The sequence below is a fragment of the Argopecten irradians genome, chromosome 2 (genome assembly GCF_041381155.1).
Source record: "Argopecten irradians isolate NY chromosome 2, Ai_NY, whole genome shotgun sequence".
Taxonomy (NCBI): Eukaryota; Metazoa; Mollusca; class Bivalvia; order Pectinida; family Pectinidae; genus Argopecten; species Argopecten irradians.
The window spans coordinates 27,074,503-27,096,070 of NC_091135.1; the positions used below are offsets into that span (position 1 = coordinate 27,074,503).

Sequence of the window (21,568 nt, forward strand, 5' to 3'; positions counted from 1 at the left end):
AAACAATACAGTTACTAAAGATAAAATTCAATAAATAAGAATTGGGCTAAGTTTTATCGGTGCAGTTTAGCATTTAGGCATATGTTTGGATTTCTTGTAGATATGAATATTCAAGAATCTGTGCTATCCGTGATCCCCACATGCTCTATCATTTTGGAAATAAATATGAGATGTATTTGGTCAATATAGCAAAACCTCATCTCTATGTCCTGAGTCTCCAAACATTTGTTTCAAGGGGAGGTTCCTGTATTTCATTTCACAATTGTCCTAGGGATTGTTAGATAATATTGATTCTTTGAAATTTTGTAATCTGCCTCCATGCTTTCAAAAAGCTTTATATCAACATTGAAATCAATTTTATCATCCAAAATTGTATATATTTTTGACATTACTGAATAATACATCTATGTTGTCGCATCAATGACAGTGTAAAGATTTTGAACCCAAGGAAAATTTACATAATTACACTTGCATGCAATGTCCATACTTACTTTTCGATCATATACATAATGTTTTGTTTTTTTCAATACTTAATTGACCTACCTAGAGTGCTAAAAAAATATCAAGCTTCAGCAGTTAGATCCCCGTATTGCTACAACTTCTATGTCTAAGATAGAAAAATCATCACTTGACTACGCTTATTTGCAAAAATGTGTATTTTAAAGCTTACGGTTTTCCCAATGAAATAAAAGAACTACGCAAATTGTATTTATCCTGTACATAGTATCATAATCTGTCAGATCATTTTCAGAACGGGGTCAGCCCGAACAATATGGTCTGGTCGAATGATTGCCTAACTTTGACCAGGAAAATACTCCCTTGAAAAATTCTTAAATCAACTTTACATAAGGAAATACGTATTTTAAGTGATTTTCTTTAATACGAGGCCGCGGTACTCTTTAGACTTGATTCTTCGTGCATGACAAAACTCAGATAGATTTTTTTGACAGATTCTTTGGCATTTTAGTTAATTTTGAAACAATAAATGCTATATTCATAGGACTTTTTATACAATCCGAAACTATGGAAACACTTCTGTTACTTCAACGCTAACAAAAATGAAAGGTCTAATCCCACTATGTAACATACGTATTATTTTGCAACATAGCAGGTTTATATAAAAATTAGAGAAATCTAATTGTAATAGTAAGATTAGTTACTCTATTATATTCTGTATTATACTATTGTTGTGTTGATTGTGTTCCGTCATATCAAAATGTAATACACTGATTTGACCTCTTGTTTCACACGTAAGTGTGTCCGAGTGTAATAAAGAAATCTAATAAAGAAATTTGAATCATACCACTCAAACAGCTATAAAATCACTTATATTTCCGTACTATTCTTAGAATCATTCTGGGTTTGACGTATACTTTTGATATAAAGAGATGCATTGCATAGGCTGTATTTTCCTGATATACCCATTTACGCTTCTAATAGGATTGTTAACTATTTGAATGAGTGTAGAATCTACATGCGTAACCATGATTTCGATCTTTGCAAGGCTCTATAAAATTGCTGTATTTTGATTGATGTGGTTGAATTAAAAGAAACAATTCCGATTGTTTGTTCTCGTAAGATTTGAATTTATTAGTTTATTGATTTTTTCGACAATTTCATTTCCTTTCTCTCTTTGCTTTCCTGAACTTTCTTCAACTTTTCCATTTTTTTGTATTCTGCCTCCTCTTTCATTCTGATCACATTTGCATGTGTCAATAGCCTGTGTGTTGTTAGAGCGGGACGTTTTTTTGGCTTTTGTGTTTCAATGGATTTTAGTTCCGATTTCGGCGGAAATATGTCCGATATTTCGGAGTTCCACAGCGAAAAAAGAACCGTGGCGGTTCCATTTTCATCAGCAGTTGCAATTATGTCTACAGTTCCTTCGTTGATGAGTTGGAGTAAGTCAGCTGGATTCTCCAGGGAGACGTCCGAGTGCGGCGAAGTTATTGTAGCATTGCTGAAAGGTAGGATAGACTCTACCGCCGCGATTGTTTCGTCTTCATGTATGGTAAAGTCGACCGGATCCTCCGGTGGAAGAGACACCAGCGGAAGCAAAGGGACGGGATCCACCACCTGGTCCGTTAAACTTTGTTGGCGTCATTGTAGACAGATGTTTCGAATTCTGGTTGCGCTGCCGGTTTGGGTACCGCCGGTTTGTCGGTGACAGTCGACGGCTCGTACGCACACTCTGGAATCGCGGATATATCCAATGGATATATCCAGCACGACTTAAACCCACTGACGACATTTTCGCGAGATACACCCTTTTCCCACGCGACTTTGAATAGCCCCGGAAATGTCCATTTGTTTCCCATATTACATGGATCCGCAGACATAAAGTCTGAACAGGCCAAATTATAGGCCTTATTGAACGGTGCAAACACTGTCCTGTCCAAGGGTTGCAGATAATGAGTTGTGTGAGGTGGCAATGCCATGATGTGAATGTTTTCCTCCTCTGCCATCTTCAGGAGGCCCAAAGTTTCGTGGGAACCATGTCCATCTAAAAGAAGAAGTTGGGGCCGATCTGCACCGCAATTTGCCAGGAAGACCTCACCAAACCATTGTTCCCATATGCTATTGTTCATCCAGGCACGGTCCTGAAATGACCAGATAGTACCTTCGGAGGCCTCCTTTGTATTATATCCAAACAATGACTTTGACGTCTTCCCTTTGCCAATCAGCATTGGCGGCATACGTGCACCAGCAGCGTTCAAAGCATGGATGTATCAGCATGGTCTCTTGCCACGCCTAGTATTATTTTTTAAAGCCGTTTATTTTGGATGTGCGACACAGATGCCCGATCCTAGTGAGGAGCAGAGATCGGGGCCCCCTGATGCTCTATGAGATCACAACGGCAACAGTGGAGAGGATGGAGCGATCCATCAATCGACAGCTAAGGAAGTGGTTGGAAGTACCTCCAAGCTTTACTGCAGTAGGCTTATACAGCAGGACGGCAAAGCTCCAACTTCCTCTCTCTTCAGTAGTTGAAGAGTTCAAGACGGGCAAGGCAAGGCTCATCATGACCTTAAAATAGTCCAAGGATGACAAGGTGCGGTTAGCAGGCGTAGAAGTACGCACTGGCAGGAAGTGGTCAGCTTCCAAGGCAGTCAGCGAAGCAGAGAGCCGGTTGCGACACAAAGACATCATGGGGACAACCGCTGTCGGGAGGCAGGGCCTTGGAGCATCTAAAACCACTCTCTGGAAGAAAGCAGATGTCGTAGAGAGGCGAACATTGGTACAGAAGGAGATAAGAAGTGGTGAAGAAGAAAGAAGACAGACTAAAGCAGTGGAACTGGGCGTCCAGGGGGCCTGGACAAGGTGGGACACAGAACCACGTGTACTATCATGGACAGAGATCTGGAAGTATCCGCAATTCCAACTGCAATTTTTCCTCCGTTCTGTGTATGATGTACTACCAACACCAGCAAATCTCCATAGATGGGACCTTGCAGAAACACCAGACTGCCCTCTGTGTGTGCAGAGAGGAACTCTCCAACATATACTCACCTCCTGTCATGTGGCCTTAGCACAGGGAAGATATACATGGCGCCACAACGAAGTCCTAAGGGAGCTGGCAGATATTTTAGAGAAAGAACGCAAGAACACAGGTCCAATCAACCAAGGTCCATTCATACACAGATAAGGTTTGTGAGGGAAGGGGAAAGAAGAACGTCAAGATCTGAGAAATCAACCGGAATCATCAGCCAGGCAGGGGACTGGAGACTGGCTGTAGATCATCATCATTGAGCTTACAGTTCCATGGGAGGAAAGGTGCAGTGAAGCCCACGAAAGAAAGAGAACAAAGTAAGAGGCACTGCTGCTGGAATGTAGGGAACAGGGCTGGCAGACATGGAGCTACCCTGTTGAGATCGGTTGCAGAGGCTTCCCTGCACAGTCTGTATGGAGAATGCTATCTGCACTAGGGTTGGCGGGCAGGACTAGAAGGGCAGCAGTGCAGAGGATGGCCAAGGCAGCAGAACGAGCTTCATGCTGGGTGTGGATGAGGAAAGACACCAGTAGCTGGACACCCACCACCGACGCGCAGTGACTGATCACCACTGTGGACCCCCCATCCTGAGAGTGTACTGAGTAAGGGGTCGAAACACACGATGAGGGATGGCTTCAGCTGAGGATGTCAGCGGTGTTGCAATATAACACCACAGCTGTATATAGGTAATCAAAATAATTTCAAGAACAAATGACATTAAAACTCCTTAATGAAGAGGTAACAGTTAAAATATCTCCATTTTCCGTTCTCCATTTCCGTTGATTGTAGATATAGGCACTAGTTTTATAAACCAATAAAATCATTGAAATATTTTTCATTGATCTCCAAGGCATCTATAATAATTCCTACGGTCATAAATTCATCATTTTGCATAATATGATTATGTTCAATTGAAAAAAGTAGCAAAATAGAACAAAGTGCTTACTGATGTTTTAAAGACTAGTTTGGCATGTTCTATGGCACACCGTATATCGTCATTCACTCTGAACTCTAGCTCCACAGGCTCAGGGTGGTCACGGATCTCCTTGGATCCCTGAAATATAACAAAAATAGGTTTTTTGTTAAAATTGTATTGTTAAAATATATTTATATGAAATCATTGACTGTATTCACATAGGTAAAAATTTAAAATTTACCGTAGTTCTTTTAATGCTGAAATATTTTTTTGAACTGCACATGGAACAATTGTTGTAACATCACAATACATATTGGTCATATGGAATGCTTTACCTACCAATTGGTCATATGATTAACCTTAAACAATGAAGTGAAGAATGTTATTTACTATATAAGTCTTCATTCATCTTTATGTCTCTATAAATAACCTCCATCATCATAATAGAACTTCCATGTACTCAATGGTCCTGCATCACTTTTCATGCTTTAGTTATACCATTATGTCAAAAATTTGATAAAACTGTGATCTTTAAATGACCTTGATTGACCTCTTACCTTCCATTGTCCTTGACATCTCATGATATGAAGGTCAGTATACAACAGCATGGTAACAAACATCATACCATCACATGGTGCATGCTGAAACATAATCAATATTTTTAAAAGAATTACTGTAAACCAACTTTTATTCTTTTGCGAATTTGGCGATCAACTTTAATTCACGAAAGTTCATCTCCGTGAATTAATATCTACATCATATTTATTGATATAAATTATAATTCAATTGTTAAATCCGCAAATATTAATCTTTGCGAACTTATTTTGAAATGTATATCGCAAAATTAAATAGCGCAAAAGGAAGTTGGTTTATAGTAACTTGAATAGATTTTTATATTATGGAGATATAAGAAAAATATGGTGTACTGTGAAGTGGTTTATGATGAGAGTACACTAATATTTTTGTGTTATATCTCCATAACATAAAAAAACATATTCAAATTAATCCTCATAATTCAATTTACTAACGATAATTCTCTTCAATACTCAGAATTCACTTTAGGACTCTATTGTCTATAGATTCTACATTAAATCATTACATTGTCATCTCAAGCAAAATTGAACTATGTAATGATAGCTGAGCCTTTACATGTAATAAAACTGACACAAGTTACATTATTGTTACTATATAAATGCTTATGTCATTAAATTCTGTTTAAACACAAGAAGCAAATATTTTTGTCATTGCAGATGAGCTACATGTACAATGTACCAAAAAATGAGTTTAAAAATATGTGAGCATGACATTTATTGAAGGGGAGATAACTCATCTCATATACCTACATCACAGTTAGCAGCTCCCAGGCCATTTTCATAGAAGATATAAGTATTACTCTTGTCAAACCAGCGGTTAGCAGGATTGGCAGCAAGTGTCGTGTGGAACAGCTGGAACAATAGGGCGAAAAATGGTAAAATTAGCTTTTATTGAATGACAATTTCAGAATAAAAAACAAAATTTTCCTAACATTTACACATATACCCACAACTGTTTTTTTTTTTTTTAATTTTCTCATATTCTGCAAACTTAGTCTTAAACAAATTGTCAAATGATGACAAGCAGGATCACTTAATTTAAAAGTAAATAGTACCCATGATGGTGAAACTATCGCACTTACCTCTGAGTTGTCCTGTGGCTGGTTGTCGTCAAGGGCGACATTGATGATACTAGACTGAATTAGTTCAAGATTTTTAAAGTTATCAGGATGGAGAGCAAGCAGTTGACTTCGTGTCTGAAAAATAACATATAAAAATATACAACAAGGTAGTGTTTTCTCTTTACTTATTACAGAGTTATCTCCCCTGCAGATTGGTATTGATTTTGAAATCATTATTTTGAGCCCAAAATTTTTTTTTCAATACCAATATATCAATTGAGCCTCTAATCAAAATTTGGTTTGTGTCGTACAGCATGGAAATTAATTATCACACCACAAAATCAGCCACACATGAAGATATCCATATATACAGTTATTACAGTTATAAAAGTACATAAGTGTTTTTATAAAATTTCCATACCTTTGCCCACGATGTCCGTTCATCCCCTGTCAGGGCCCCTAACCCTAATCCCTCGGGTTGATTATCACATCTATCCCTAATCCTTTGTAGTTGGGACTGGATTTCAAGTGGGGTCAGAATTTCACCGTCAGCAGCCACAGCGTCGAACACAAATATATGTCCATTACACATCACTGACAGGTGACCAGGGGAGGTTCCTTCCGAGTCTATAACCATAGGTACCAAGATCATATAAAGGTCAATTTTCAGTACTTACCAAAATATTAAAGTTTACACAATCAGAAACAAAATACCAAAAGTCTTTAGTTACCTGATGAAATAACCTTACAATTATCAATACATCAATTTCGTGATAACAAAACGATGTGGGAGAAGTACGACTTGCCATCGATTAGTCCCACTGGTGATTGTGACAACATATTTTGAAGTGAATTTTTGTTATATATAATCATCGGAAAGTGGGACTAATTCACAGTAAAACATACTTTACTCTTTATCTCAAACCCCTGTATTGATCAGTTATCATTAGGGTCTGAATAAGTAAAAGTAGCAACATAAAAAAAACCATCCAAAATTTTTTATAAAATTTTGTTGTTACATCTGACAAACGACCATATTATGAACTAATATGAGGTATGTGTGATAACAAGAAATATATGGGCAATCCATTATCTTTATTACCTGGGGAAATGTGTATACTTATATGGTATACCTGTTAGGGATAATGTGTATACTTATATCGTATACCTGTTAGGGATAATGTGTATACTTATATGGTATACCTGTTAGGGATAATGTGTATACTTATATGGTATACCTGTTAGGGATAATGTGTATACTTATATGGTATACCTGTTAGGGATAATGTGTATACTTATATGGTATACCTGTTAGGGATAATGTGTATACTTATATGGTATACCTGTTAGGGATAATGTGTATACTTATATGGTATACCTGTTAGGGATAATGTGTATACTTATATGGTATACCTGTTAGGGATAATGTGTATACTTATATGGTATACCTGTTAGGGATAATGTGTATACCTGTTACCTGTTACCTGTTACCTCTTCTTAGACACCGTAGTTAGCTGGTTCCAGCTAGTTGTGGCGCGTTTTGTTCATTTACTAAATAGTTGTCCGGTTGTGCCATATAAAAACTGGGGTAAAACTTGCATGGTACTGAATTCCAGTGAGTGTTCAGTCGGTTTTTTAAACGAGTTCAGAGTAGGGGCTTCTACTACGAAGTTGGGAAGGGAGTTCCATGAATCTACCACTCGCCGACTAAATATACTTTGTGTGACTTTAGTCCTGCTCTGTTTCTTAAAGAGTTTTAAACTATTACCTCTAGTATTAGCTGAAGACATTGTAAATAGCTTATCTTTATCTAGTTTATCTATACCATTCAGAATTTTATAGACTTCGATCACATCGTTCCTTTTACGTCTATATTCTAAGGTGGGAAGTCCCAACTTTTTAAGTCTTGAATGGTATGGTAAATTTTCAATAGAGTGAACTCTTTTAGTGGCTCTACGTTGGACGTTTTCGAGAGCGATCTGATCTTTTTTTAGCAGTGGAGACCAAACCTGGGTTGCATATTCTAAGTTAGGTCTAATTAGGCTTTTGTACAGGGTTAAGAACATAGTTATATCTATATAGACAAATGTCCTGAATATTAGACCCAGTATGCGATTTCCTTTATTAACTGCTTGACTAACATGCTGACTAAATTTAAGTTTGTTGTCGAAAAGTACACCTAAATCTTTCTCACACTGTACCTTCTCTATTTGTTCACTTTGTGGGAAGGAATAATGCGTGTCTTGTTCTAGATTGCCTATATTGAGGTGTTTGCATTTTTTAGTGTTCAAGGCCATTTTCCAGTCTCTAGTCCAAATGACTACACTGTCTATGTCTGCTTGAAGTTCTTGAGACTCGGTGGGGTTGTTATTGTTTCTAAAAATTTTAGAGTCGTCAGCAAATAATTTTATGGTGCTATGTTGGACAACTTCGGGCAGGTCATTGATATATATCAGAAATAGAACAGGACCTAAGACACTACCTTGTGGTACACCACTGGTCACATCTACTAGTCCAGAAGTTTCACCATGAATAACAACTCGTTGCTGTAGATTGGATAGGAAGTCTTCTATCCACTTCAGTACTTTTCCAGTGATACCGTAACCCTTTAGTTTTTTAAGTAGATGTTTGTGAGGGACTTTATCAAAAGCTTTACTGAAGTCAATATAAATAGCGTCGACATTACTCCCTTTATCTATGGCTTCTGCCCAATGTTCAAGGACCTCCAATAGGTTGGTAGTACACGATTTACCAGATCTAAAGCCATGTTGATGTTCTGTGAAGAGATGGTTCTCGTCCATATGAATTACGAGTTTGTCCCTAATGATTCTTTGGAGAATTTTGCCTGGGATTGAAGTCAGACTTATTGGACGGTAGTTCTCCACTTTGTTGTGGTTTCCACTCTTGTATAAAGGAGTCACATTTGCAATTCGCCATTCGTCTGGAATTTTCCCTTCGTCTAAAGATTTCCTGAATATGATTTCCAAGGGTTGTGATATTTCATTTGAAGTTTCAACAAGAAGTTTAGGATGAAAGACGTCAGGCCCTGGAGATTTATTAGGGTTTAATTTCTTTATAGTTTTTTCAATTAAACTCCTGTCGAATTCGATATCATGAAGTTCTGTTTGATATGGTCTCATTTGGAAGTGTGGTGGATCTTCACTTTCTGGTGGGTTAAAGACTGATCCAAAGTAGTTATTCAGCTCATTGGCGGTTTCATAGTGGTTAGTGGTGTGTGTACCATCCGCTTTTACCACGTTGGTTATAGACATTCCTGTTCGTGTTTTTTCTCCGACATATTTCCAAAACTTATATGGTATATCTGTTAGGGATAATGTGTATACTTATATGGTATATCTGTTAGGGATAATGTGTATACTTATATGGTATACCTGTTAGGGATAATGTGTATACTTATATGGTATACCTGTTAGGGATAATGTGTATACTTATATGGTATACCTGTTAGGGATAATGTGTATACTTATATGGTATACCTGTTAGGGATAATGTGTATACTTATATGGTATACCTGTTAGGGATGATGTGTATACTTATATGGTATACCTGTTAGGGATAATGTGTATACTTATATGGTATACCTGTTAGGGATAATGTGTATACTTATATGGTATACCTGTTAGGGATAATGTGTATACTTATATGGTATACCTGTTAGGAAGTAGGAGAGCAGTTTGTCCTTGTTTATCCCAGGTATACGACAGGTGCTAAATGCCCTTTTGAACTGATACATACAGAACCTATTCCCTTTGTTATCCTTCTCTGCCTTCAGCCTCTCTCTGACATAGAAACAAATCAATCAAAGTAAAACAACAATAGCAGATGATACTTATTTTATAGCAATAAAGACAAAAGATCCCAGAGGGATCTTAGCACCCACCAAAGATTGATCTATGTCTGACAATTGACAGATTGATCTTTTCTCTACTTATCAAACTTCAACTACCAAAATACAAGATGGCAGCCTGGTGGCCATCTTGTTTACAGATCCATCCCAAAATGCAATATGCACAACTAGGGCCCTAGGGGAACCTACATATGAAATTTGAGAATAATCCCTTCTGTACTTTCTGAGAAATAGCGATAACATGAATTGTTAAGGGACAGACAACGGAACATGGGCAAAAAGTGATTTGAATAGCCCACTATCTGATGTTGGTGGATTAAAAACTATATGAAGGATTTTCAGAGTTAGGTTTATTAAACAAAGTTTCTATGTACCTTTTAGAAGAAATGTGTATGCTTGTATTTCATTACACCATAACCAGGTCAGGTGATTTAATAGAACTTATACACAAACAAGATTATCTGATCTATTTTGTCTTTCTTATTACAGAGTTATCTTACAGGTGAGAATGTATCAATGGTGACATCATTATTTTGTGAGAAAAATTCACATTGTTTTCTCTGAAAAATATACTGTTACATTCAATAGCACAATCAAAATCGTTATAATCAATACCCACAAGGGCAGATAACTCGTTAATATGCAATGACTAAATAATAAAACAGGTTACCATGACCTACTTTCTGATCATCTCCCAGAATTTGAGTGTATAATGGAGAATGACTCCTGCTCGTTCTATCTGTGTTCCAGCCTTTGGAGGATAACAATGGTAGGCATAGGGAAACAATCCTGCAAGGTTAACGAGAGGGGCAATCGGATAACGACCCTCAAAATAGGCTGCATCCTCCCACCATTTCTCCATCTGCAACCAATATGATATAGGCAAACATAACGGCAGAAACAATGGGCCTAATTCATGTGATACAACATAACGTTTGTGCGGGACTAATATCTCCAGTGGTGATCGAACGTAACTCTCTGTATAAAAATCTTATACGCTGAAATGACATTAAAAGTGTGGGATATCATCTTTTACTTTTTAAAATTTAACATCATTCCATCACCAATAGAAACAATAATCCCACACAAACATTATCATGGTACATGAATTGGTTCCATTTTGGTGTATACTTAAATACACATTTTAATTTTATTTGTTTTCAATTAATTTTGATGAATATAAATGTTTAAGTAGAGTAGGAGCATTGTAATTTTTAATTTTGAAACAAACATAACGAATAATAATTTCAATGTAGTGAATTGCCAGTGAGTTTCTAAGTCTTTCATTAGTATAGAACATTATTATCTATTAACCTATTTCAAAGCAATGATTCTCAGCCAAGCTTACTTGGACATACAATTTGAATAGAAAAGAAATATATTACAGTGAAGACCACTAAGAAAGACATTTGATTATCTACAAGTAGACAATTAAAGTGACATTTAATTTATTCTGTTTGATATAACATACCCAGTTCCTAGAGTTCTGTGCTTTTAGTTTTAGTTTTTGCTGAAGTTCCTGACCAATTCCAGACCCAAACTGTCGTACAATAGACTCTGTATGACTGTACTCTTCTGGTGTAACATGGGGCTTTACTACAGAATCACAAATACATACAAAAATACTCAGTACCAGATAATCAAATATATATGGCCATTTAAAACCCAGTATTATTGCTAGAGCTTCAATTAGAGGAATGTTCTATTTAGTAATGCATGATTTTTTTACCTTATTTGGTTGTCTACAGAAAACCCTGTAGAAGTTATTTATGTCAAAATAATATATTGTACCTGATTCAAGGTATTTTCTGAGTGTGTTCTGTAGGTCTGGAAGAGGAAGTGAGGGGAGACTACTCTGGAACTGGAATGTCTTCTCATCACCAGATGCAAACATCTTATCAGGATCAGGTACACGGGCTGCCATCTTGTCTGAGCTATAATGTGATCAAGAAACTAAATTACATAATCTACCTCCATAATAAATCAGTATAGGATACTGGCCATACAGACAGTACAGCGAAATACATCATGGACCTAGGACACTCTGGACAAAGTCAATGTTAAAAGTCCTCATGGTGTATCCTCCTCATTTGATGTCAGGGGGAAAATATATATATACAATGCTCAATATAAATCTGTAACAATCTGTAACAGGAAAGAACTTAGTACATGTAGCACCCAGATAGAACTTCCAAACTATAAGAAGTGGTCTTATACAGATCAAAGTCCTTTAATACCATTCTTCTTGCTTTTCCAGTTTTAACACCCTCATGAACAATTGGTAACAACATAACAAAGTATGATCAGGTGTACTCTCAACACTAAAGTATGTTTTTTCCCAAATTCATAAAGGACTAGGTATGGTAAGAGTATTATGTGGCCCCCAAATCCGCTATTTTTCAAAATTTGTTATTTAAAATGTTAATCTTGCATTTCAAATATTAACTACATACCTGACATATTTGATAGTGCTATTAGGTAATATAGCAGTTCTAGTTGCCATGGCAACCATTTTTATTGTACATAAATTAAGCAAAATGTGAAAATGTCATCAAAATTGACCTTTTTTATGCAGTTTTTTCATCTAGTTAACATAGAGCGCATTCTAGAACAAACTTTATATTTCTCAAAATGATGTATTCTTCGTGTCTGCTAATTCACTTAAAATATAAAGTGTGTTCTAGGTTGCGCTCTATTGATTTTAAAGGAAAAGCTATCAAAAATATGCCAAAATTGACCAAATTTTCAAATTTGCATAATTTATACAAAGTTACCATGGTTATATAGGAAAAACATACTTTCTGTCAACAAAAATATCATTAAGTTTTTATCAGGGGCATATTCAATATTTCAAACGCAGCAAATTAATTTCTAAATACTTAATTTGAAATTTGGTAGATCTAGGGGCCAAAAAGAGGCCCTTACCATATCTAGTCCTTTCTGATTTTGTAACAGAACAAGAGAATGAAGCAGCAAATATAAAATTCAAAACTCTCGATGGAGGCTCTACAATTTGATCTACACAAAATATATAGCTTAACTCCTGGTCACAGTTGGTCAGAGTCACAGAACAATCCTGCTAAAAATCAATATTAGGTAAGATGGTATATTTATAATCATCATAATAAGTGAACTCTTTTAATAAATCTGCTGAATCACTGCAATTATTAGTAATTAACAAAACCGTACAACACATTCCTCTTTATAATGTACTTTTTAATCCAATTACTGCCCGAAACAAAAAATAAGTTTTTTACTGTCTTCTTTCATATAGCCTTGTCATTACTGTACTGCACTAAATCATTGATATTTTGATAATTATAATTTCTTGATGACAGAGAAATTTCAATAAAATAAACAAGAGGCCCAGAGGGCCTGTATCGCTCACCTGGTTTGTAATGCCAAGTAATGTTCTGAATATAAGTTCATTGTTTCTTTTCTGAAGAAATTTGGATATTTACCTCTAATTCCACTATTGGGCCCCACTCTTTCTCCTCCAGGGAGGTCAAAGCCAAAATTTATACGAATTCTGTTAACCCCAAGGATATTTCTGGCCAAATTTGGTTACAATCCATGCAGAACTCTAAGACAAGTAGAATTTTTTAGGATTTACCTCTATTTCCCCTATTGGGCCCCGCCCTTCCTGCCCCCGGGGGGGTCAATGCCAAAATTTATACAAGTTCTGTTCCCCTTTCCCCAAGGATGTTTCTGGCCAAATTTGGTTACAATCCATGCAGAACTCTAGGACAAGTAGCAATTTATAGGATTTACCTCTATTTCCCCAATTGGGCCCCATCCCTCCTGCCCACGGGGGATCAGAGCCAAAATTTATACAAGTTCTGTTCCCCTTCCCCCAAGGATGTTTGTGGCCAAATTTGGTTACAATCCATGCAGAACTCTAGGACAAGTAGTGATTTATACGATTTACCTCTATTACCCCTATTGGGCCCCGCCCCTCCTGCCCCCAGGGGGTCAGAGCCAAAATTTATACAAGTTCTGTTCCTCTTCCCCCAAGGATGTTTCTGGCCAAATTTGGTTACAATCCTTGCAGAACTCTAGGACAAGTAGCGATTTATAGGATTTACCTCTATTACCCCTATTGGGCCCCGCCCCTCCTGCCCCCGAGGGGTCAGAGCCAAAATTTATACAAGTTCTGTTCCCCTTCCCTCAAGGATGTTTCTGGCCAAATTTGGTTACAATCCATGCAGAACTCTAGGACAAGTAACAATTTATAGGATTTACCTCTATTTCCCCTATTGGGCCCCGCCCCTCCTGCCCCAAGGGGGTCAGAGCCAAAATTTATACAAGTTCTGTTCCCCTTCCCCCAAGGATGTTTCTGGCCAAATTTGGTTACAATCCATGCAGAACTCTAGGACAAGTAGTGATTTATACGATTTACCTCTATTACCCCTATTGGGCCCCGCCCCTCCTGCCCCCAGGGGGTCAGAGCCAAAATTTATACAAGTTCTGTTCCTCTTCCCCCAAGGATGTTTCTGGCCAAATTTGGTTACAATCCTTGCAGAACTCTAGGACAAGTAGCGATTTATAGGATTTACCTCTATTACCCCTATTGGGCCCCGCCCCTCCTGCCCCCGAGGGGTCAGAGCCAAAATTTATACAAGTTCTGTTCCCCTTCCCCCAAGGATGTTTCTGGCCAAATTTGGTTACAATCCATGCAGAACTCTAGGACAAGTAACGATTTATAGGATTTACCTCTATTACCCCTATTGGGCCCCGCCCCTCCTGCCCCAAGGGGGTCAGAGCCAAAATTTATACAAGTTCTGTTCCCCTTCCCCCAAGGATGTTTCTGGCCAAATTTGGTTACAATCCATGCAGAACTCTAGGACAAGTAGCGATTTATAGGATTTACCTCTATTACCCCTATTGGGCCCCGCCCATCTTGCCCCCTGGGGGTCAGAGCCAAAATTTATACAAGTTCTGTTCCCCTTCCCCCAAGGATGTTTGTGGCCAAATTTGGTTACAATCCATGCAGAACTCTAGGACAAGTAGCGATTTATACGATTTACCTCTATTACCCCTATTGGGCCCCGCCCCTCCTGCCCCAAGGGGGTCAGAGCCAAAATTTATACAAGTTCTGTTCCCCTTCCCCCAAGGATGTTTCTGGCCAAATTAGGTTACAATCCATGCAGAATTCTAGGACAAGTAGCGATTTAAAGGATTTACCTCTATTACCCCTATTGGGCCCCGCTCCTCCTGCCCCCAGGGGGTCAGAGCCAAAATTTATACAAGTTCTGTTCCCCTTCCCCCAAGGATGTTTCTGGCCAAATTTGGTTACAATCCATGCAGAACTCTAGGACAAGTAACGATTTATAGGATTTACCTCTATTACCCCTATTGGGCCCCGCCCCTCCTGCCCCAAGGGGGTCAGAGCCAAAATTTATACAAGTTCTGTTCCCCTTCCCCCAAGGATGTTTCTGGCCAAATTTGGTTACAATCCATGCAGAACTCTAGGACAAGTAGCGATTTATAGGATTTACCTCTATTTCCCCTATTGGGCCCCGCCCCTCCTGCCCCCTGGGGGTCAGAGCCAAAATTTATACAAGTTCTGTTCCCCTTCCCCCAAGGATGTTTCTGGCCAAATTTGGTTACAATCCATGCAGAACTCTAGGACAAGTAGCAATTTATAGGATTTACCTCTATTTCCCCTATTGGGCCCCGCCCCTCCTGCCCCCGGGGGGGTCAGAGCCAAAATTTATACAAGTTCTGTTCCCCTTCCCCCAAGGATGTTTCTGGCCAAATTTGGTTACAATCCATGCAGAACTCTAGGACAAGTAGCGATTTAAAGGATTTACCTCTATTTCCCCTATTGGGCCCCGCCCCTCCTGCCCCCAGAGGGTCAGAGCCAAAATTTATACAAGTTCTGTTCCCCTTCCCCCAAGGATGTTTCTGGCCAAATTTGGTTACAATCCATGCAGAACTCTAGGACAAGTAGCGATTTATAGGATTTACCTCTATTACCCCCTATTGGGCCCGCCCCTCCTGCCCCCAGGGGGTCAGAGCCAAAATTTATACAAGTTCTGTTCCTCTTCCCCCAAGGATGTTTCTGGCCAAATTTGGTTACAATCCATGCAGAACTCTAGGACAAGTAGCGATTTATAGGATTTACCTCTATTACCCCTATTGGGCCCCGCCCCTCCTGCCCCCAGGGGGTCAGAGCCAAAATTTATACAAGTTCTGTTCCCCTTCCCCCAAGGATGTTTCTGGCCAAATTTGGTTACAATCCATGCAGAACTCTAGGACAAGTAGCAATTTATAGGATTTACCTCTATTATCCCTATTGGGCCCCGCCCATCTTGCCCCCTGGGGGTCAGAGCCAAAATTTATACAAGTTCTGTTCCCCTTCCCCCAAGGATGTTTCTGGCCAAATTTGGTAACAATCCATGCAGAACTCTAGGACAAGTAGCGATTTATAGGATTTACCTCTATTACCCCTATTGGGCCCCGCCCCTCCTGCCCCAAGGGGGTCAGAGCCAAAATTTATACAAGTTCTGTTCCCCTTCCCCCAAGGATGTTTGTGGCCAAATTTGGTTACAATCCATGCAGAACTCTAGGACAAGTAGCAATTTATACGATTTACCTCTATTACCCCTATTGGGCCCCGCCCCTCCTGCCCCAAGGGGGTCAGAGCCAAAGTTTATACAAGTTCTGTTCCCCTTCCCCCAAGGATGTTTCTGGCCAAATTTGGTTACAATCCATGCAGAACTCTAGGACAAGTAGCGATTTATAGGATTTACCTCTATTACCCCTATTGGGCCCCGCCCCTCCTGCCCCCCGGGGGGTCAGAGCCAAAATTTATACAAGTTCTGTTCCCCTTCCCCCAAGGATGTTTCTGGCCAAATTTGGTTACAATCCATGCAGAACTCTAGGACAAGTAGCGATTTATAGGATTTACCTCTATTTCCCCTATTGGGCCCCGCCCCTCCTGCCCCCGGGGGGTCAGAGCCAAAATTTATACAAGTTCTGTTCCCCTTCCCCCAAGGATGTTTGTGGCCAAATTTGGTTACAATCCATCCAGAACTCTATGACTAGTAGCGATTTAAAGGAAATGTTGACGGACGGGACGGACGGACGGACGGACAGAGAAATTTCAATAAAAAAGGAAACATACCGACAGTCAAAGTTCCATTCAACTCTCTGTGTTAAAATATATATACTTGGGTATTACGAGTTCATAATATGACACTTTTATCATATCAGTTACTAATATAACAGCTATCTTATCAATAATCTGAAGGTCACTAATAATGTGATGTACATGTATATGTTAAAGATGTAGTTTATCTAACAACTACCTGTATCGATCTAATAATCAGACCAGACAGTTATCTCCTATACCATTATCAAAAAAGTTCTGTTGGTTATTTTTAAGTTCAATAATGTATACCGTTGATGTCACTCTATGTTTTCTGTCACTCTATGTTTTCGATATGTACAGACATTCAGTACTAATAAGTTATCCGGGATGACCTATACATACCTATATGTGAACTTGGGCTGGGTCACTGAATTGGACTCTGATTTAGATGTATGTACTTGTCTAATAACTAGAACAGTTAAACCTGTTAGAATGACACATACTTAATGACAGGCTAGACTTACCACCCTGAGGTTCTTTGAATATTAAAATTATTAAAATTATTGTTAACATTTGTCTTGGTGAAAGTTTCAAACTAGGGGGAGATAATCTAGTATTATAATTCAGCTGCAAAATCCTTATCAGCTTGAGGTTGGTAGCCTGGACTCAGCTATATATATTAGGTATACAACTGCTATCATAATTAAGTAATTTGCAAATATTCATAGATCAAGCTAGTATACTTTATTATTTGAAGTGAAAGAAGTATCTACATTCCCTCCAAAATAAAGGCGGCCAAAACAACTAGGACTTCTAGGTCATCTATTTGAAATTCAGACAACCTTGTCAATCATATGCTATATATTTTGCTCAAATATCAGGTCTGTTGGTCTCATACTTAATTGAGAAGAAATTCTTTCTCAATTTATAAATTTTATTCTATGATCTAAAATGAAGGTCAAGGAATTTTCAGCCAATCAGCCAATCTCTCCCCTTTGATCTTGAATGATAGTTAAGACCATATATTTAGCCAAATTAATTGAAACTTGGTCCCTGAAAATGCTAACAATTATGGTCAGGTGGCTTCTATAGTTATATTAGTTATAGAGAATAAATCAAATGAGGATCAATTTCATCATTTATAGAAGGTGACCTCAAATTGAGGTCAAAATCACAGATATTAAAACTGTATTATTGTTAAAGTCTATATTATATATAATCATTTGAAAATGTTTGCAACAGTTAAAACTTTCTATAGAGGTAAGATATTTGCTTACCAATGAAATGTTTTACTATTGAATGATGTCATTGCTAGATCAGAGTTGCAAAATGTTTTAAGTTTATTCTCTTACAGAAATTAGAGCTCACAAAGGTTAATAATCCTCCATACTCCAGGGATTCTGGTCACTTACGATCTCTACACCCCTGTACTATCTCATAATAAAACTGAAGGCAGCTCAAAGGGGAAAATCTGAATCAATCACGGGCCAACAAAACTTTCCTTTGAAGACTTATTGCAGAGAGAGTGATGCCTAACTTCAAAGTCACAGTCAACCACAATGTATCCTTATATGGCTCTTTTGATGTACATCACACAACTTTATTACCAGCTGTTCTGTTCTGTAACAATTAATGCCTCCAGTTTTACTATAAGTCATTAAAATGAATAAATAAATAATAAATCATCATAATTCTACAGAGTTTTGTCAGTTGCGGAATTCATGCATAATTTTCCTTTTAGCTGTTGTACACAGTGGAAGAGTGACGAAGACTTCTATGACCACAGGTGTTCGTTTCTAATATAAGTAGAAGTATAATACCCAGTATTATACTTATACTTATATTAGAAACGAACACCTGTGCTATGACCAACAGATAGTTGACTTATATTACCATGACTCTATGTCAAGAAATACTTGTCACTAAAGATGAAATTAACTCATAAATAACTAAAAGCATAGAGTATGTAATGTGATTGTTCTGGAAGCTGAAGTTAATCTTAATTTTTGAATTAAACTTTCTGGGATTATTAAATCTTTGAAAACCTACGCAAGCCCATATAGGCATGTCGATATGTCCAACTCCTAGCTAGCTGTCCAACTCCTAGCTAGCTGTATCCACGGATGCATAATATACATGGTTACAGTTAGAAAATACTACTGCTATGAAGCCTGCTCTGTCTCTAAAATGAGCATGATCAATAAATAACTGGTAATCTGTATATCAGAAGGCTGGACTTAGGACTATGTATAATTTACTATAATGACCTACTTTCTGCCTGTAGCTCCATTTCCTGTAATATCGGAAACTATGTTAGCTTTACCTTGCACTACTGCACAGTCTTGTAAACACTTTCGATTTGTTGCTAGTCTGCAAATCCACAGGAAATCGACGCCATCTCGTCAACCATCCTGACCTGATTAGGAAAACCGGCCCCCTAACGCTCATTGTCACCCGTCATACACGACTGATCAGACATGGTTTAGATGTGACCTACATTTACATGTAACGTTACGTAGCAAGTTGAAACCGAAAATAGAGATAAGGGAGATAACTCGCACGTATACCTGGTCGTTTTTTTAAAGCTGAACCATTGAGAATTATTTTCTGAAATTAATAGTAAAATGAAGAAATATTATCATTAATATTTTATCAGTCTAATTTAACTAGAGAGAAATTTCAAAGCTTAGGTAGTGTTTCATTTTTTTTTCAATTTACCGATAGTAAAATTTTGTTGAAATTGAAATTAGATATTTTTCAAAAATATTTGAAACTCATTATATTAGAAATATTCAAACACTTACCATACTGGTTACAAGCTGTTAAAACAAATGGTCCATTAGTTAGTCCAATTTGCTATGATCGTGAAAGATAATTAGGTCGGGCCTCTTCACTATCAGGAGTTATAATCCGTCATTTTGGATGAAGTTCAAGGTCATTAAATTGAACAACGTAAATAATTACCCATCACCCTGTCAACTGATTCAGTCCCTTCTGAATCACCTAGATCGATCTGCCTCATGGATATATCGAAAAGAAATCTTTAAACCTTTTTCTGGCTTAGTTTACTTCTGTATGAGGCCTGTATGGTCAAATGAAGGTCATAGTCACTCAATGGAATAAACTTGATAGCCCTTCATCGTAGGGTAGTTGTAGAGAGGCTGTCACCTATCACGATATATCTCCTGGATACAGCATGTTACGTGTGTCCAGGAACTGTCAAGGCCCGCGCCACTACCTTTCAAAAAAAAAAAAAAATTTAAAGGTTTCTTAAAAACATGAATAACAAAAGAAAATATCTATCAATGGCCTAAGATGAGGTTACAACACCAAACGTATGCAAGATTTCCTGTGTGAAATACGATAGAAGTGGGGATTCATTTCGTTGTTCTGTCATTTGGCACAATGATATTCAGCTACCGCGTAGTATTTAGGACGACTGTAGGAAACATACCATTAAAACGACCCTCTTAACATTTTATTTATTTTAATCAAATTGTTCAGAAGGTGATGATAAATGTATTATAAACGTTAAGTTAATAACTTTTGCGACTCTACAAATTATCGATCTCCTTTCACATTTCCATTTTAAGAATTAAAAGCTGTTTCGGAAAGGTAGTGGGCCTTTGATGGATTAAAAAATCACAATAAGTCAATATATCTACAAACATGTATTCCTTTTACATCAGAAATACATCAGGGGGTGCAGTGGCCAAGTGGTTAGTTGTCCCAACATATTACCACAAGCCCTCCACCTCTGGATTGTGAGTTTGGATCCCATGTGGGGCATTAAATGCCAAGTACTGACAAGTACTCCATCTTTCATTCCACATTTCACTCCTTAAATGACCCTGGCCACTAAAAGGACATTAAACCTATCAAATTAAATTAAGCCTTTACATCAACAATCTAAATTATTCATTGGAAGAAGGCCAAAATATTTATAACTCAATATATAATTTCTGGTCTGTCGTTCATTCATGAATTCAAATTACCAAGGCACTTTTTGACTTGTGTGACCTTGAACATAGCAGTTTACAAACTCTTATAGCTCTTCATTCCAAAATATGACTACACAGCCAAATGTCACGACCATCTTGGCAATAATGAAGCTGCTTAAAAAAGTAACATATTAGAACCCTACGCTGTCTTTTTGGATCGAAGAAAATCACCATCATATGTGTGTTTAAGCAATTTCATAGTAATGTATCCATGCAAATCACTGACACAGTATCTAAACACTGTTTCTTTTAATCACTGAGAAGATGAAATTGTTAAAAGAGAGAGAATATGCACAGCAGCAGACAATGATTGACGAATCTGTACAACAAATAAACCAAAACAAGAATATAAAATATTGCATTTTTTATATCATGTTGCATTACATAACAGAATGACTAAATATTTGCATTAAAATGTTTTAGTAACCAAACTTACCCAACTTTGGTAATCAAGGACGTGCTTTTTATTATTTGAGAGCAAAATTGGTTTGACAGTAAAAATGTATATACTCTCTATAAGACATGTCAATAAAGAAATACTTAATC

The 21,568-nt window shown here is 37.7% G+C and overlaps 3 protein-coding genes across 4 annotated transcripts; 1 reads left to right on the plus strand and 2 right to left on the minus strand.

Moving 5' to 3' along the window:
- Positions 1-2,081: 2,081 nt before the first annotated feature.
- LOC138316557 (uncharacterized) lies at positions 2,082-2,693 on the minus strand. Its single transcript, XM_069258238.1, has one exon. The coding sequence runs from the start codon at positions 2,691-2,693 to the stop codon at positions 2,082-2,084; it is 612 nt and encodes a 203-aa protein (XP_069114339.1).
- A 452-nt stretch (positions 2,694-3,145) lies between these two features.
- On the plus strand, positions 3,146-3,643 carry LOC138316558 (uncharacterized). Its single transcript, XM_069258239.1, has one exon. It carries the CDS (start codon positions 3,146-3,148, stop codon positions 3,641-3,643), a length of 498 nt encoding a protein of 165 aa, XP_069114340.1.
- Positions 3,644-4,379: 736 nt separating this feature from the next.
- LOC138314989 (peroxisomal carnitine O-octanoyltransferase-like) lies at positions 4,380-19,532 on the minus strand. 2 transcript variants are annotated; one of them, XM_069255677.1, is made up of 10 exons: positions 19,345-19,532; positions 11,717-11,859; positions 11,397-11,521; positions 10,606-10,787; positions 9,730-9,857; positions 6,479-6,684; positions 6,079-6,192; positions 5,747-5,848; positions 4,961-5,044; positions 4,380-4,541 (listed from the first exon to the last, which is right to left on the minus strand). In XM_069255677.1, the coding sequence occupies exons 1-10, from the start codon at positions 19,467-19,469 to the stop codon at positions 4,395-4,397; spliced, it is 1,356 nt and encodes a 451-aa protein (XP_069111778.1). In that variant the 5' UTR covers positions 19,470-19,532; the 3' UTR covers positions 4,380-4,394. The 2 variants fall into 2 exon arrangements, with proteins under 2 accessions (XP_069111778.1, XP_069111779.1); XM_069255678.1 differs by lacking the exon at positions 19,345-19,532 and adding an exon at positions 18,374-18,645.
- Between the last annotated feature and the right edge of the window lie 2,036 nt (positions 19,533-21,568).

Coding starts and splice junctions, on each gene's coding strand:
- LOC138316557 (XM_069258238.1), bottom strand. CDS start 2,693: ATGCCGCCAATGCTGATTGGCAAAGGGAAGACGTCAAAGTCATTGTTT.
- LOC138316558 (XM_069258239.1), top strand. CDS start 3,146: ATGGGGACAACCGCTGTCGGGAGGCAGGGCCTTGGAGCATCTAAAACC.
- LOC138314989 (XM_069255677.1), bottom strand. CDS start 19,469: ATGAGCGTTAGGGGGCCGGTTTTCCTAATCAGGTCAGGATGGTTGACG. Junction 5,849..6,078: donor AGCCACAGGACAACTCAGAG/GTAAGTGCGATA, acceptor CTATTGTTCCAG/CTGTTCCACACGACACTTGC. Junction 4,542..4,960: donor GATGTCAAGGACAATGGAAG/GTAAGAGGTCAA, acceptor GTTATATTTCAG/GGATCCAAGGAGATCCGTGA.